Genomic DNA, 18,524 nt, shown 5'->3' with positions numbered 1-18,524 from the left:
GAGAGTTAGAATTTATAAGAAAAGTATTTATTCTACACTGCCCCTCATCCCAGGATCACAGGGTGGTTTACAATATAAGAACACAAGACTACATAACATAGTAACAAACTAAAACAATACTCCCTAGTTTAAAAGGCCATATATTGTTTAATTAGCCAAAGACTAATTACATATAGCAAGGACAGGTCTGTCTTCAGACCACCGCACAAAACCAGCTTTTGTTGTCCTACCATTTGTCCCCGGACTATAAGAATATAAATAAATAAAGTGTATTAAATTCCACAAATATCAAGGGCTTGGCCAATGCAACATTGATATGGACAACAACTTCAGACACACACAAAATAAAATAATACTGTGGTACCAAACATGCCCACATCACATACTTCAGTCACACCTCCAGCACCTATCTGTATTAGACAGTGCCAGTTAAAAATGGTTAACTGTGTTTTATTTTGTTTTGCTTTTATTTCAGCTATCCAAAACTGGATTAACTGATCCTTAACTTTGACTCTAAACAGACTGGGCAGACCGGGTGTCGATTGTTATTGCCAACACGAAGGCGATGCTGCAGTTCTACAGCTTCAGTTTTTGATCAATGAGGTAAGGCTACATTTACAAAAATGCAGAGGTTTATTTAAACATGAGCAAAGTTATGTGTTCAAGTTGTTTTTTTCTTCTTTTTAAGGGGGCACCTGTGGGTGGAATTCCCAGTTTGAAAAAGCAAGTTCCCAGCATTTGTAGAATCTGAGATAAAAGGCAATATGTGCAAGCACACCTCTTTTGTGTGTGAGAAACCAGCCCCAGCCTACTCTTACCTTTCAGTGCTTTTGACCAATGAGGGCAGCCATAGAAATGATTCACATTTAGGATGTGATTAGACCAAGAGAAAGTTAGACTGAAACACTGATTGTTTAGACCAGGGGTTGCCTACCTTTGGGGGTCCAGGGCCACATGTGGAATTTTGAGAAGGTGCCGAGGGCACCAGTCAGAAAATGGCTGCCACCAGGGGTGGAACATAAGAAGCTGCCTATCTAGGTAAGTGGCAGTAAATCTTTGGGGCCTCAGGCAAAGGTTCTGCAAGCAACATTGACATTACTAGGTATGGAGTTGAAATTCAGAACCTCCAAGGCACCTTTTTCAGAAATGCTGTCACAAGAAACTGCTTATTGCCAAGTCAGACCACTGAGTCATCTAGGCCGCTATTGTCTACTGCAGCCTCTCTCAACCTTGGGTATCCAGATGTTGTTGGACCATAACTCCCATCATCCCTAGCAGGGTAATAATAATAATAATAATAATAATAATAATAATAATAATAATAATAATTGTACCACGCCCATCTGGCTGGGTTTTCCCAGCCACTCTGGGTGGCTTCTAACAGATTTATTATTATTATTATTATTATTATTATTACCTGAAGATTGAACCTGTTGGACTAGATGACCCTCAGGATCCCTTCCAGTTCTACAATTTCATGATTCTGTGACATTTCACATGCCAACATGTGCTGCACCACTGCCCTTTCCACATACAGGGCTAGTTAGACAGGTGGAGCTGAGGCATCTGGATGCGTAGATGAGATGGTGGAGTTGGAAGGAGGGGGTTTGGATTTGTTGGAAACTCTGGAGCATTTCGGGCCAGGCTGATCTGTGCAAAAGGAACAGATGACACTTGAACTGAAATGGAACCAGACTCTTGGTGCTTACATATAAAAAAAAAAGCAACAGAGCAGCTTTTGAACTAACCCCTGAAGGAAAGCACACCCAGGACTGGAGATCATCCAAGATGAAGGTGAAAGTGTTCCAGATCTTCCAGATGGCAACGTGATAGAATACCAATGGGCTACTGTTGTCCCTGGATACAAGCTCTCTAGGAAGAACAAAGAGGGCTGCCTGATACAGATCTGTGCTGTGAGATTGCCCAGTATCTCTTATTCCCCATTCTGTCTTGGTGGAGAAGTCATAGCCCCCCCCCCCCCCGAAAACACAAAGTGCAAAATAGGTTCTAAAGGGCAGGTAGATGCAGAAATCAGGTGGTAATTAATCCCAGAACAGCCCATCACCCAACTTCAGAAGGTTTCCCTGATGGATGTGAATGACTAGACAGAGCAGCTTGCCAGTCAGGATCCACCTGAGGTCAAATCCTTTAAACCTGGCATGTAGTTAACAGTCCTTTGTCACAGACTTTGGAACTCCCTCCCCAGAGAAGCTAGACTGGCTTCCTCCTTATTGTACTTCCTCAGGCAGGTGAAGACGTTTCCGTGCGCAGCTCTGGTTCGCCAGAAGCGGCTTAGTCCTGCTGGCCACATGACCCGGAAGCTGTCTGCGGACAAACGCTGGCTCCCTTGGCCAACAGAGTGAGATTAGCGCTGCAACCCCAGAGTCCTCTGCGACTGGACGTGTCAGGGGTACCTTTTCCTTTAAGCTGGCAAAAGGAGAACCTGAAGGTGTACTTTGGGCTGGCAGAAAAACTGTCACAAGCAATAGGATCTTGTTGTTCAAATGCAACTTCAAGAATTACTAGAACCCAGCCACTTCCCCATAATGTCTGCAAGATTAAATCAACACTTGACACACTTGTTTCCTGTCATTATTATAGGGTGCTTTGGTCAGTGCAAGTTCAGATGACATGCTCCACTTGTGGAATCTAAGGCAGAAACGGCCAGCAATTCTTCATTCACTGAAATTTAACAGAGAAAGGTAAGGCATAACAAATTCTCACATTTAGTTCCACAGATTTTGCTGTTGTATATTCTCTTAGTAGCTGACACCTACTTAAACTATGTTTATGCAGTTAATCTTACAGTAGTTCCTGTACAGAACTGAGACCAAGAGCAGCCATGGCTCCTTTTCTCTGACGCCATTTCTTTTTGTCATGTGGCAGGTTAGGTGGGGGAGGGTTAGCGTGCACTATAATATTTGGGTTTTGAAGTAGTTGTAATTGCCAGGTTAAATTATACTTGTAGGGTGTATGAACATTTTTTTCCTACTGAGAAATCAGCTGGCTGTGGCTTCTGGTTTCAAAAGAGAAATGATAGGGAGGGGAGCCATGGGCGTAGCCAAGGGGGGGCAGGGAGGGGCAGCTGCCCCCCCCGCATCAATAAAAATACAAAAATACAAAAAAACTGAGGTTCTACCCTCCCCCTAACAAAAGGCCTGCCCCCTAACAAAAATCCTGGCTGCACCAATGACTGGGAGCTGCATAATTCTTTCTCCTGCCCCTGCTGTTTGTCCTCACAAAATCACCCCAACCCTGAATAGCTTTTCTCTCCACAGGGGGAAAGATGTAGGGACTGGTAAAGCAAGGATTAAGCCCCCCCCCCTGCTCCTGCTGCTCTTCCACCTTCATTTGCTGCTTCGTAGTGTTGAAAAAAGCCAGCGCATAAGTGAGACATAAACAGTTTCCGTCACCCACGTATTGTCTAGTTGTTGCCCCGTGATTTGCACTGTGAGAGAAAGGAAAAGGCAGGTGGTTCTTTACAACTCACAGCTGCTAGAAAATTAAAAAAATGGTGTATGGAATCCTGCTTCCTCTCCTTTTAGTAGTCAGAATCTGATTTAAAATGCCCTTTCATCAACAGCATTTTTGTTGTTGTTGATATTTCACCCGGCTATCCTTTGTAACAGACTTTAAAATGTATTCTTAATTTTGGTAGCACTGTCTGTTTCATGTACCTAAAATTAAAATTAGGGCTCAGTTCACACTTTCACTTGTCCCCTATTTTGATCGGATTGTACACCAATTAATGCCCTGGTTCAGAGAGCTTTTCTCATTATTCCACAGTGTACCTTGTGAAAATTCAATCTTACCTGCTGAATTGAAGCCTGATTAAGCAAATTCTCTCTTTGGATTTTCCATGCATCTGATAAGATCTAATTCAGCAGGTAAGATCCAATTTTCACAAGCCCCAGCTGCAAAATAGTGAGGAAAAGCTTGATGCACAATACAGTGAAAAAGGAGGTCAAGCAAAAGTGTGGATGAGCCCTTAGTGTAATCCAGCATGGTTTCATTTCAAAAATCTCTCCTATTACCTTGCAGTAACAAGATTTAAGTCTTTTTGAAAGTAAAGCTCACATCTCTGGATAAAGGCACATGAGGGCCAATAACCCAAATGACTTTATCATGAAATGAACTCAAAGCTCAGTGTTAAGCAAGGGGAGAAATTCTCCACTGATCACTTCTGTTGGTGGCAAGGGAAAAAATGTAGGTATAAAAGGACAATTCACAGGATACCAAGATCCAAGTTTGGGGCAAATACTCTTTGGTGAGAGAACCCTAGCAGAGATTTAAAATCACAAAACATGCAGGAAAGTAAAGCATGGAAATATATGCTGTTAAAATTTTAAAATATGTGCCCTTGTGAGTTCCTTCCAAAATTTCCATTTTGCCTGAGCATAGAAAAAAACCACACCTTTGGTAAGTTAACAATATGCTTTACTGTACTTGCCAAAGATCTTTCCAACTTTCCAAACTTTCCAAAGATCAGATTCATGTGCTTCAGAATAGGTTGCACAGACAGTAAAATTTAGCTGTTACAAAGTGGTGAAAGTTCTTAAAGTAGAATTAAAAGACTCTATTGCGATGAATGAATTAAAACAAAGAGAAGTGAACTTAAGATTTAGACAGATCCCGGAACTACAAAATGAAAATATAAAGGAAAGATTAATAAAAGAGATAGCACAATGGATGGAGTTAGAGGAAGAGGAGGTGGCAAAGACAATACAAAATGCCTACAGGATGAAAATTAAGTCAAGTAAAGTAAAGAGATTTCCTGGGGATTGCCTAATCACATTTAAAGATAGGGAGATGAGAAATTTGATCCTACAGAGGAACAGAGAGAAGAGACTGTACATTGACGGGAACTACGTAATTATTTTCAAAGATATACCTATAAGACTCTTGAAACGGAGAGAATCTTATAAACCACTGGTGCAACTCCTTAAAAAAAACAGGATAGACTTCCGCTGGGAATTTCCGGAGGGCGTCTCTTTTTTCTATAAAGGAGTCAAAAGAAGATTAACAAGCCCAGAGGAAATAGGAAAGTTTACCAGAAGATATAAAGAACTTCAACAAGGAGAGGAGGAACTGAAAGGAGCTGAAGGTGGAACAAGACAGAGGGAGGACTCAGAGCTGGGAGAAGAGGAAGAACAGATTAGAAGAAAGTTGGAGGAAGACGAAGAAGAGGAAGAAGAAGAAGAAACAGAAAGGCTTTAGCGAAAAACTTAAACTTAAACCCAAATCTAATTAGTGGTTAACTCTTTAAAAAAAAAAAAAAAATGACACTAAAATTATGGAGTTGGAACATCAATGGGATGAACGATAAGAAGAAACGGAATGGTATCGAGCATATATTAAAAAAGAAAAATCTAGATGTCATATGCCTTCAAGAGACACATGTGGCTAAGAAACACAGGAAAATTTTGATCAACAGGAGGCTAGGGAATGAATTTATCTCCTCAGATAAAGAGAAAAAAAGGGGAGTAGTTCTCTATATTAAAAATAAAATCGAAGCTCACCAACTATTTAAGGATGAGGAAGGGAGAATAATTGCGGTGCGCATTCGCTGGCAAGGTGAGACAATGATAATAGTAGGGATTTATGCACCTAACGGAAATAAGACACAATTCTTTAGCTCATTGGAAGAAAAGTTATTTGAATATGCGGACCAGAAAATTATTATAATGGGAGATATGAATGATGTGACCTCTATTGAAATGGACAGATTAAGAAAATCAAAGAACAATGAAGGAAAACTTCCCAAGACCTTTTTTACGTTGATTAAAAACTACAACTTAATAGATATATGGAGGTTGAAACACCCCCTAGAGAAACAATTCACTTATCATTCGGAACCGAATCAGTCGTTTTCAAGACTTGACCAAATATGGATATCGAGTGAGCTGACACCAAGAATAAAGAAAATTGAAATTCAGGCCAAAGTTATATCAGACCATAACCCAATAGAAATGGAGATGAAGGGAGTAGAAGAACGGACTTTTAGATGGAGACTAAATGATAATCTATGGGATGATCAAAAATTTACTGAAAGAATGCGGAAGAAATTAGCGGAATACTTTGTGGATAACTTAGATAAAGGGGTGAAAACAAGTACGGTGTGGGATGCAAGTAAAGCTGTAATGAGGGGCCTCTTCATCCAACAAAACGCACTGAAAAACAAGATTAAGGAAAAGAGGTCAAAAGAGATTTTGGGACAGATTATGGACTATGAACAAAAACTGATTAAAAAACCAAATAACGAAAAGATAGTGCAGGAAATAAAATCCCTTCAAACGCAATTCGCCATGATAATTAATAAGGAGGTTGAGTGGAATATCAAAAGATTAAGACAAAAAAACTTTGAATATGCAAATAAGTCAGGAAAATGGCTTGCGTGGCAAGTCAAAAAAAGGAAAGAGCAAAATACAATTAGTAAAATAATAATAAATGGAAAAGAAACAACTGATTCGAAAGAAATTAGAAAAGGATTTCAGGATTTCTATGAGCAACTGTATAGGTACAAGGAAAGGAACAATAAGAGAAAAATAGAAAGATACCTAAAAGAAAAGATAGTGAAGAAGATGTCATCAAATCAAAGAGAACAGCTAAATGTCCCAATTTGTAGAGAAGAGGTGGAAGAAGTGATAAAAGAATTAAAAAGAGGAAAGGCCCCGGGCCCAGATGGGTTTACTTCAAGTTACTATAAAGAAATGAAAGACACGCTAATGACGCCGCTAACTGATGTAATGAATAACATCTTGACAGGAAAAGACATCCCTGGCTCCTGGAAAGAGGCCCTTATCACAATCATCCCAAAACAAGACTCCGACCTAACTCAAATCAAGAACTATAGACCCATCTCCCTATTAAATACGGACTATAAAATATTCGCTGGAGTTTTGGCTAAAAGATTAAAAAAGATACTAATAAAGCTGATACATGAAGACCAAGCGGGCTTTCTTCCTGGAAGGTTTATAAGAAACAATACGAGAAATATAGTTAACATCATTGAATACCTTTCTGATAGATGTGATAAACCAGCAAGTTTAATTTTCTTAGACGCGGAGAAAGCCTTCGATAATGTAATTTGGGAATTTATGTTAAAGAATTTGGAAGCTATGGAGGTGGGACAAAAGTTCTTAAATGGGATAAAGGCAATTTACACAGAGCAGAAGGCGAGATTGATAATTAACAATGTGATTACTGAGGATATAAAAATATGTAAAGGAACGAGGCAGGGCTGCCCGCTCTCGCCTCTGCTCTTCATAACGGTTTTGGAGGTGTTACTGAATGCAATCAGACAAAACAAACAAATTAAAGGGGTAACTTTAGGCCTTAATGAGTATAAGGTTAAAGCCTATGCAGATGATGTGGTCTTAACGGTGGAAGAACCTATAGAAAGTATAAGGGCATTTCTGGATGAGGTCGAACAATTTGGGAATCTTGCAGGTTTCAAATTGAATAAGAGTAAGACCAAGATGATTATTAAAAATATGGAGCAAGATGAGGTTACAAGACTGCAACAACAAACCGAAATTGAGGTTGTCAGAAAGATAAAATATTTAGGTATCTGGATTACCAACAAAAACATCGACCTATACCAAAATAACTATGTACCGGTGTGGAATAAAATTAAAAAAGATCTGACGCTCTGGACCAGGATGAAATTATCATTCTGGGGAAGAATCTCCATGGTGAAGATGATGCTGCTACCCAGGTTGTTGTTCCTGTTCCAAACACTGCCCATTTTAAAAGGAACAAAGGACTTCAAAGAATGGCAAAAAGCGATTTCCAGATATGTCTGGGAGGGGAAGAAACCAAGAATTAAATTTAAGTTGTTAACAGACGCAATAGAAAGAGGGGGCTTCGCCTTACCAGACATGAGACTTTATTACGAAGCAGCATGTCTGTGTTGGTTAAAAGATTGGGTAAAGTTAGAGAATAAAGAGTTATTAGATCTGGAGGGGTACAACAACAGGTTTGGGTGGCACGCGTATTTATGGAAGGATAAAAAGAGAGTGCATAGGGGATTCGGTAGCCACATTTTTAAAGGACCATTAATAGAGGTTTGGGACAGATATAAAAATATATTAGAACCAAGAACACCACACTGGTTGTCCCCACAGGAGATGATAGGTGTAAAGAAAGTTAACATGAAGGAAAAATGGGGGAAGTATGAAGATATGGTTCTTTATGAAGGAGGGAAGTGGAAAGTTAAACCATACGACCAGGTCAAAATGCTCACACAAGGTTGGCTGCATTATTTCCAGATAAATGAGCTGTTTAAAACAGAGGTGAAGGAAAGAGGATACGTAGAAAAAGAATCAATATTCCAAAAAGAGATAATAAATAGTGATTACAAAAACCTTTCCAAAATGTATAAATTACTGCTGGAGTGGAATACGAAGGATGAGGAAGTGAAGTCAGTGATGGTACAATGGGCAAGGGATTTAAGGTATAACATCCAAATGGAAGATTGGGAAAAGTTGTGGAGAGTGAATATAAAGTTTACAGCCTGTACATTATTAAAAGAAAATGTAATGAAGATGCAATACAGGTGGTATATGACTCCTGTAAAATTAGCTAAGATGTATAAGATAGACAATAAGTGTTGGAAGTGTAAACTTATGGAGGGGACGTTTTATCATCAATGGTGGGAGTGCAAGAAAGTTAAAAGCTTCTGGGAGGATGTATATAATGAATTGAAAAAGATGCTAGGTTACACTTTTGTTAAAAAGCCAGAAGCTTTTCTATTATGTATTATGGGAAAGGACATCAGGAGAAAGGATTGTAAACTATTCCAGTACGCGGTTACAGCAGCCAGAATTGTGATAGCTCAGAGGTGGAAGCAGGAAGAAATGCCAACAGTTGTAGAGTGGAGAGCAAAATTGACAGAGTATGCTGAGTTGGATAAATTGACAGGGAAATTAAGATACCTAAAAGATCAAAAGTTTATTGAAGATTGGGGGAAATTTGTGGGTTATCTGGAGAATAAATGTTTTCTAAACACAACGCTAGTGGGTTTTAAAGAGGCACTGTAAAGAATTAACAAGTATTGTTCAAATCGAAATAATGTATAAAGGGAGATATGTATGGCAATATGTAAGGATGGAATGTGTTTCAAAGACTCAAATTCGAAGGAATGTCAACGTCGCTGAAGGAAGTCAAAAATGAATGGAAAGTTCTGTATTTCGGATATATTGTATTTAGAATGAAATTAATAAAAAATTTTAAAATGCAAAAAAAAAAAAAAAAAAGAAAGTTCTTAAAGTATGGATATAGGAACTCAAGACTGAGTGGCTGGTGAGACCCTTGCGGTCCGAGCTTGGAGCAACCAGCTCCACATCCTCACACACTAAGCTCCTCAGGTAGATTGGGGAAACAAAGACTTGCTTACCTAGTCCCTCCCCAGGTGAGCTAAGCCTTTCAGGACAACTTACTCTATGGTCTTAACTCCTTCATGCGTTAATTAGAACTTAAACACGTTGGTTATATGAGGCTGGTTATCCCACAAGTTCAGTGAATGCAACTGAGAGGGAAGGTAGACATATTGATCGCAGCCTCATATGTATCTGCATTGGGTTGCTATCATGGTTGCCCTATAAAGCAGTGTTTGGGGTGATTAAATAATGAAAAATGGAGGATCAGTGTGCAGGGTCAAGACGCTGAACTAGCCCCCATCTGTGACTTTCATCACTGAATTGCTGGGGCTCATAGTCTGAAAAATAAACCGCACTGAGTGGGGGGGGGGGGACCGGTGGAGAGATGGAGTTTTCAAACTAGGGGAACAGTTCCACACTGCTCATTGCTGCTTGCTTTATTGGAAATTAGCACAATCCATCTATTTTGCCCCAAGTATTATGTGATGGGCACAAGGCAGCAATTGGATACTGGAGTTGTAGGCAAATTCACTTTGCAAAAATATGACCCAGGCCCGATTCTGCAGATTTAATTTTTTAAATTTTTTCCTCAGTGCTAAGCAGGAATTTGTCACATACGAAAGTACATAAGGGCATCCTACATTCCATGCTCATTTGTCCTTAATTGTTCAGCAGTTCGTGCCACACATTTTTTAAAATAATTTTTTCATTAATCTGGGCAAGTTCTTCTCTGAAGCTCAGTAATGATGATGAGCTTCTGTGCCTGTAGCAGGCTCCCTCCCACACAACCCATTTTCTGCTCATTCTGACTTGGGTTACCAAGGCAATGAATTATTGCACATAAACAGAATCTCAAAGGAGGATAAAGTTTCTCGCCTGCAAGTTTCTCATGGTGCATGAAGCATTGTGCTGGCCAGCGCCTCTGACGCACCAGTGACCCACCTTTAATTGCTAACCGCATGGTGAGAGTGGCAGTGATTGCTGCTCTTGGTATGCCAGCTTTGTGGTTGTGGGCCGATGAAGGACACAAGGCATCAAGGGGGGAGGCCAAGCCATCTCAGCCTGCCCCCTGGCTGTTCCCATTGGCTGTGGAACCCCAAACAGAGAGAGCTCACTGCCATTCTCTCACGAGTTCAATTTTTAAATATATATAATTACAATTTAAATGGTGTACAGGTGGAGTGTTGGCTGCTAATGCAATGATCAGTACTTTCTGTTAGGTCGGCCATAAAGAAAGCTGTCCTCATTTAAATTCTCTCGGTCTATTTTGCAAGATTATTGTAAAGAATAAGATGTGGGAAAACCTGAGCTCCTTGGAGAATGGGTACAATTAAACAATGGCACAACTCTAACTACTCTTTAAGCTGCCCTTCCCCTTCTCTAGCTTGCCATTTTCCTCCTTTGAAGTCTCCTCTTCCCAAAGGAGCTATGAAGTGCATACTATTAAACACATTAGTGTGTAATGTACAATGTGCAGCCAAATACAGATGTAGAACCTTCTCCAAAATACTGAATAATTATTTACTCCTTACCAGGAGAGCTTGTCTAGAACGATAATCTCAATTTTTCCTATACATACTGGAAAAGCTCCAATTTAACTGCTGCAACCTGGTATGATTTGTGCATGTGAAAACAAACTGTTGTCACTGTATTTGTATCCATAACTTCGTTGTATTTTTCCAAATACAGAATTACTTTCTGTCACTTACCATTCCAAAGCAAATGGCTCTATGTTGGAACAGAGAGAGGAAATACTCACATTGTGAACATTGAGTCTTTCATACTTTCTGGATACGTTATCATGTGGAACAAGGCCATAGAACTGTAAGTTTTTAATTCACCAGTTTTCTATTTGCTGGTGTTTTTCTTGTGTTTTTTTAATGAATACCAGTCTCTGTCTATTATATGTGCTGCCTTGAAGTATATTTTTAATCTTCCTCACTTGCATCCATAAAAAGTATTTTCAACAAATGTATTTTCATATGTCTATTTCCACCCCAAGAAAAATCTTCTGTTAATCTAGAATTAACAGAAATCAAGGACTTCCAAAAAAGATCTGTGTTGACTTTACACTGCATAATTATTGTTCATATAAGAAACAAACATAGACTTAAAGGTAGGGAAATGCAGGACTTTGCTTTGCAGAAGCCAAGTTGATTCTTCCTTGGCAAGGCTTATTCTTCTGTATGTTTAATAATTCTCTCTTTTAATAATGTTTTCCACCAATTTGCCCATGACAGTTCCCCACCCGCTTTTAATTCATTGCCTTCTGTCAAGGAGGCTGATTTTGAGTATAATTGCCACTTTCCACCCACAGTTAGGATTATACTCAGTTCAGTTATATCACAATATCCACAACATTTGGGTCGACTTCCTTTAATATTGCCCACTTGGCCTACAAGGTAACCCCCCCCCCACTTTACTCAGTTTTTCATAGCATTGGTTTTGATTTGCAGATCCACAAAGACTCATCCTGGCCCCGTGGTGCACCTAAGCGATAGCCCAAGAGATGAAGGGAAGGTGAGTAAGAGGAACTACAGTATTTTTCTTTTGTCACTCCAACCCTTTTCCTCCAAGGAATAGCCTTACGTAAGAATTATTGAACTACTACTGCCTGGTTCACAAACTGCAGCATAGTGAGACTTCACAAGCGTGTGGACTCCTGGAGAGGAGTTTGCAACCGCTTTGCTTCCTTTTTGATACTACCCCAGACTGAACTAAGTCAGAGGGCTCATCCCACTTTGCTGTCACATGCCTAGAAAACACAGCTCCATGCAGTTTTCAATTTGTCCTGCCACTTTCTCCAGGAAAAGCTGCTCTTTACCACTGAATCGGAGTAAAACTCAATCCATGGAAAACCCATTTGCTGTTTGTGCTGGTTCAGTGGTAAAGAGCGTTTTCCACCCCACGCAAAAACAGCAGAACAAGCAGAAGTGTGGTTGAGCCCAAAGTTTGACTAAGTGTTATGTCTGGGCTTGTGCTTAAGCGCTCTCTCCTCACTAACTGTAAGCTCTAGCTAGGAACACTCAAAGTTTGGCTTAGCAGGCTGTGTGAACCAGGCTATTAGATACTAAGCAATGTGCTTCAACTGTCTTCTGTGAGTCAAAAACATAATTTTATTTACATGGAAGCATTTACTTGTGGATTTTGTCATGTGTATATTAGTGCTTGATAAGACTCGATCTCTCTTTTTTTTTAAAGTCAGTTAAATTTCTTGTGCTTATGAACTGACTGCTTAGTTAGCCAATATAATATTACAGCATGATACAGTTGATTCTAAACTGCATATACAATTTGTAATAGAAATGTACCCTGATAATAATAATCTTACTGGGCTTTTTTTAAAAGTCTCAATAGTTCTTATGACCACTACTTTGCTGATACTGGAAAATGTTTTAGCTAGCTACCATCTGTTTCAGAATGGCATAGAAACCCTGTCAAAGAAAGGGAAAACCACGTGATGGGTAGAAGTTGTATAATTAGACATTTTTTGAATTAGTAATGCCCTTTTAAGTGGTTGGGACAATTTCTGTAAAACAATGTTGGGGGATATGCATGGCTTTTCTAATTTCTGACTTTCGAAGTACAATTTTAAAAATTATATTAAGTCACTAGAGGTAATATTTTATGGATATGTAACAACTTTTTAAGGCTGGATAACCAACAAGTCCCCCACCCTCACAGAGCTGCTATTTTTAAGAAACTGCAGTTCCCAGGGTTCTTGGGAAGTCATGTGAACTGGATGTGCTTTAAATGTATGGGGTGCATCTGCCTGAAGATGCACTAGAAAGTGTTGGATAACGTTTGTTTGCTGCACTATCATTTGATTTCCCTCAAGCATGTCAGGATGAATCCTCCTGAATGCAGGTCTTTTGGAAACGACCAAGGTCCCAGTACCACAGTCATAAACCTGTGAATAAATCGCAGGCTTGCTGTTTGGCAGATTTATCTGAAGAGTGCTATCAGAAGATGTAAATGGCTTGTTCTAAAGACTGCGATATATATTTATGATAAATAATTTATGATAAATGATTATAAAATAAAAGGCAAGAATCGAGAGCTGTCCCTCTTTGTATGAATAGGCTCAATGTTGAGTATCACATGTAGGCCATGGTATCTGAAGAAAATACGATAAATCATTTTGCTCTGCAACTACTTTTTTCGCCTCTCTCCCTGATTGATCTAGTAACAACTTCAGCCCTATGGAATACACATCTGTAGATTTGAGAAAAAGATTGACAGTGCAGAAAAAAGCAGGGTTCATCACAGAGACACAGTTATGCTCTTAAACTGAGTCACCGGGAGATGACTCAGTAAACTGGAACGGGCAGCTGAAAATGTACCTTATTAACACAGTCATCTGTACTGTGATAAACTGACATGCAAAAGTTAACTGTTCTGGATTGGCAAATTTTGGGTTCCGTTGAGTTCCCCTGACAAAGCGGTGAAGGCTAAGAGACTAAACCACAACAGGGGAAATAAGAACAGACCTTGACTGCTGCTCATTGTTAGCCTGAGGAGCTTCCCTTCAGGCAACACGATAAGTCAAAAATGGGTAGCTTAGTGCGACGCAGCAGCAAATTGAACAGGGAGGAATGAAGTGACCCTTTGTGCAGGGTTCCCTGCTGGGAACTGGCTTGTTTGCTTGCACCAAGCAAGATTGAATTCCCTGTGATGCCCAGGAGTTCAGCCCTCCTTTCTGCAGCCACATGCGATGTCAGGTGTAGGACAGGTGATGTTGTTTCATGGACCAAATGGAGAGGCTTGGTTTAGCATTATGTGTGAATTTATCCACTGTGTGCTAATTGAGTATGTCTGGCTTTGAGGTCTTAGGCTGGAGACAGGCAACACTTTAAGAGAGCCGGAAGTGGTATGATAGAAGCATTGCTTCCCATGCTGTACGTCAGGGATAGCTATTGTGTTGTCCACAAGATGTTGTTGAAGCCCAACTCCTGTGATGGCCTGGGAATCCGATTCAGAGGCTGAACCGGAGGAATCCCAGCCTGCACAGGAGTCCCCGCCTCCAGGGCCAGCTGAACTGGGGCAGGGCCTTGGATCTGAAGTGCCTGCACCTGTGCCGGATCCTCAGGAGCATGCACCAGGTGATTCCACTCTAGCTCCAGAGGTGATTAACGACACAGTGCCTACAGGTGCGCCTCTCCCGGCCCTGCCAGAGGAAGGGGAGTCTCCCCCTGGGTCCAGTAACTCCCCAGCCTCTCTTGAACTGCAGAGGCTTAGGGCAGAGAGGCGGAGGGAACCGGTTTCTCCCAGGAGGAGTGCTCGCCTTAAGGCCAGGAGAGGCGGGTCTCCTGGGGGCCGGGACCGCCCCTGGCCCTAGAGGAGATAAAGGCCAGTCAGCCTGGTCCCAGGTTATGGGAGCAACGTCATTGAGTACCTGCTCCTGCCCGGACCCAGACCTGACCTTCCAGTGTTCCTGTCCCTGCCCGGCTTCCTGCTTCGGACCTCGCCCCGCTCCTTCTGAACTGTTTCCAGGCTAGTGACCCAGGACCGGACTTTGACTACGCCAACGGTAACCTTCCCCCGGGACCAGCCCAACTCCCTTCATCCCTGCTCATGGGCCATGCTAGCTGGGGGAGTGTCAGAGTCCAGCAATATTTGAAGGGCACCACATTGGCTACCCCTGGTGTACATAGTATTTTCTTGTGTCCCATTTTTGCCTCATGTAAAAGGTTATGCAAATTTACAAAGTTCTTTAAAAAAAAACAAACTACAAAATGTGCGAACGAGAAGCCAAACTTGATGTGATGTTAAACACATCCTTGAATAAAACAAAATAAAAAAATTCCTTCCAGTAGCACCTTAAAGACCAACTGAGTTAGTTCTAGGTATGAGCTTTCGTGTGCATGCACACTTCTTCAGATACACTGAAACAGAAGTCACCGGACCTTTCTATATAGTGAGAAGGTGGGGAGGGGTATTACTCAGAAGGGTGGTGGGAATGGGTGATTGGCAGATAGCTGCGATGAGCCTGTTGACGACTCTTAACGGCTCATCGCAGCTATCTGCCAATCACCCATTCCCACCACCCTTCTGAGTAATACCCCTCCCCACCTTCTCACTATATAGAAAGGTCCGGTGACTTCTGTTTCAGTGTATCTGAAGAAGTGTGCATGCACATGAAAGCTCATACCTAGAACTAACTCAGTTGGTCTTTAAGGTGCTACTGGAAGGAATTTTTTTATTTTGTTTTGACCATGGCAGACCAACACGGCTACCTATCTGTAACATCCTTGAATGTAATAAAAAATTAAAAAATAGTCCAGTAGCACCATCTCTAAGGTGCTACTGGACGATTTTTTAAATTTTTTATTTCAACTGTGTCAGACCAACATGGCTACCTACCTGAATTTTGAATGCAATGTTCATGTTTTTAAAATGCAAATAGCATCAGAATGGGGCGGGGAGTTTCCTTCCCATGTAAATTGCAGTTTCCGGGGAGAACTTCCTTCAGGAATGAAGCAGGGGAGGAAAAGTTGAGATTCCCACCTACATACGTGCAATGGTCCTGATAAAACATCACATCTGGTTTGGCCCAGAGACAATAGTGGGACAGGAGAAAGAGTGTACTTATCGGGAGCTGCAACAACTCTGACATACCATCTTCATCTCGCTGAAAAAACCAAAACCTATTGTCTGTCTCCAGCCTTCATTGTGACACCTTCCAGAGACACAACAGATAATGAATATTATGCAACAAGTTCCATTCAGGTCTCACAGAGCATTTGGAAAGCAGAGTAACAGGTAAGGCAGAACCCAAGCAGATTATATTAGCATAGGACGCAGTGCTGTTTCCACTGAAGTCAAAACAAAACCTGTTGATTCCACTTGACCTGTACCTAGAAAGCATGGGTCCAAGTGGTTTTCTGAGTGGTCTTTGCTCCACTGCTTTCCCCTAGAAAACCTGCTGTTTAAGAGTAAGAACAAATGTCAATCTGTAGAAAACCAGATGGCCATTTGTTCCAATTCAGTGCTAAAGTTTGGGTTTCCCCAGGGGGAAGGACTGGGGCAAACACTGGTTGGATAAGCCCTGAGTAAAATTGCAGCTTGAGTAATTATTCCTACTTAGTGTCTTCCGTTAATTAAGTTGAACTGTTGCCTGTAATTAGGAAAATAATTCTTCGCAGTGGAATAAAAGCAGATTTTCTTTCTATGCTTACCTCAACTTAAAACACCCATTTTCTTTTCTGTAAAAGAAAATTGTTTTATGCATGAAAAGATGCTAAGGATATATAATTTAAATAAATAGTTAAACAAAAACAGATAAAGAAGCATTCAAAATAAATGTTTCCTATATTGCCTGTGCTCTGGCGACCTCTAAGTTAGTTTCCTGCAATGTGTTATACCCAGCGCAGCATTTGAAAAGGGTCTGGAAACTGCAGCTGATGCAGGATTCAGTGGCCTGATTGCTGACTGGAGCAAGACAGTTTGAATAAATCTACACCAATCTTAGTGTGACTGTGCTGGCTACCAATTAGTTTCTGGTCTCAATTCAAAGTGCTGGCTTTGAAATATAAAGCCTTTTGCTGCTCAGTACCTTAAGGACCACCTCTTTCCACATGAACCAGTCTGGACTCTCCTCTGTGTGCCGTTTCCATAGGAGTTGAGGAAGGTGGCAACATGAGAACGGGCCTTCTCAGTGGTGGCTCTCAGCTTGTTGAATGCTCTCCCTAGGGAGACATGCCTGCCACCATCACTGTCTGTTGGCGCCTGGCAAAAGCCTTTCTGTTTACCCAGGTTTTTAGCCCTTAATTTGGAGGGTTTGTGCTCATCTTTCTTGTGGGGTGAAGTGGAACTGCATTTTAGGTTCTTTATTCTTTTTTATACTTGGATTTAATGGTTGTTGTTTTTTACACTGTAAGTCACTTTGAGACACTTTTTTTTTTGGAAAATGTGACAACGAAGTGTAGTAAATCATAAGATAATTATAATTTGAGAACATAATTGTTTTGTTTTCTTTCTCCCCCTTAGCTGTTGATAGGCTATGAAAATGGGACTGTGGTATTCTGGGACTTGAGATCCAAAAGAGCAGATTTAAGACTATACTACGATGAGGTAAGCTATTTATATTTACTTTAAAAGCACAACCCAAATGTTTGGGTGCATTGAAAAAAATGCTATTAGTTAAAAGGGGTCCATTTTCAAAAATGTGTACAGTTGCTGTAGTTGTGCCAGAGGGTCTAAGTAGACCATTGTAGGCAGGTCAAAACATTAGCAGGATTTTAATCACACTTGTAAAGTAATGGAAAGTATGGATAATTTAGAAGGATAACAGTTTGGATAAGTATTGATATGCAGTTGTAAATATTACCATTAGGACCCAGGGGAGGGATGGGGGGAGGTCAGGAGATTCAATCTCAATATTTGGATTTGGAATTGTTTTTTGTTACATGTTTATATTTTTAAAAAATCAATAAAAATTTATCTTTAAAAAATAAGTAGAGTTGGTTAAGATTAGGTTGCTAATCTGACTATGTATGGCAGTTCTGTGTTGATTACTTCCTCTATGAATTACTGCTTGAATTGTTGTGAATTTATATATAAAAAAGCTTATTCAGGCTTCTCAAAGGAAGGCAAGCATAACTTTCACTTTATTTGTATTACCTTATTGATACTATTTAGGGATGCGGGTGGCACTGTGGTCTAAACCACTGAGCCTCTTGGGCTTGCCCATCAGAAGGTCAGCTGTTCGAATCCCCGCAATGACGGGGTGAGCTCCCGTTGCTCGGTCCCAGCTCCTGCCAACCAAGCAGTTCAAAAGCATGCCTGTGGATAGACTTCCGGTCGGCGCCAGCGTTTAATGGCGGTCCTTGCTTCGAGCTCCGAAGCACGACTGCTCCGTGAGTTCGGGTCTGACCCGCTACGGCGAGCGGGGGACCCCTAAAATCACAGGCGCTGAAGCCTGTGAACAAGGAGATTCGGTAGGCACCTTTGCGCCCCCCGGTATCGCGAAAGAGCCTTTTTAAAGGCTCCGGAGCGGCATCGGGTGTGAGCGCGGTGCTGAGGATCGCAACCCAGCTCACGGAGTGAAGCCGCGTCGCCATTGACGGAGAGCGTCGATTCCTTCCTGAAACTACCGATTGGCAACAATACCCGTGAGTAAGAACTGCAAAATAAAGTGAACGG

The 18,524-nt window shown here is 41.0% G+C and overlaps 1 protein-coding gene across 4 annotated transcripts in view; it reads left to right on the top strand.

Moving 5' to 3' along the window:
• STXBP5L (syntaxin binding protein 5L) overlaps positions 1-18,524 on the top strand; it is a 100,113-nt gene that overhangs the window by 21,727 nt on the left and 59,862 nt on the right. For 3 of the 4 annotated variants that reach the window (XR_014152057.1, XM_081844825.1, XM_081844824.1), the window contains exons 3-7: positions 522-603; positions 2,602-2,702; positions 11,070-11,204; positions 11,837-11,900; positions 17,370-17,453. Coding sequence is in view for 3 of the 4 variants with exons in the window: in XM_081844825.1 (XP_081700951.1) it covers positions 522-603; positions 2,602-2,702; positions 11,070-11,204; positions 11,837-11,900; positions 17,370-17,453 (466 nt within the window). In the remaining variant the exon portion in view is untranslated. Of the gene's footprint in view, positions 1-521; positions 604-2,601; positions 2,703-3,868; positions 3,888-11,069; positions 11,205-11,836; positions 11,901-17,369; positions 17,454-18,524 lie in introns of those variants that run through there. The other variant, XM_081844826.1, reaches the window with a different exon arrangement.

This window comes from Podarcis erhardii, assembly GCF_964252035.2.
Source record: "Podarcis erhardii genome assembly, chromosome: 17".
Taxonomy (NCBI): Eukaryota; Metazoa; Chordata; class Lepidosauria; order Squamata; family Lacertidae; genus Podarcis; species Podarcis erhardii.
The sequence above is the reverse complement of the archived record's forward strand: the minus strand, read 5'-3'. Positions and strand labels throughout refer to the sequence as shown.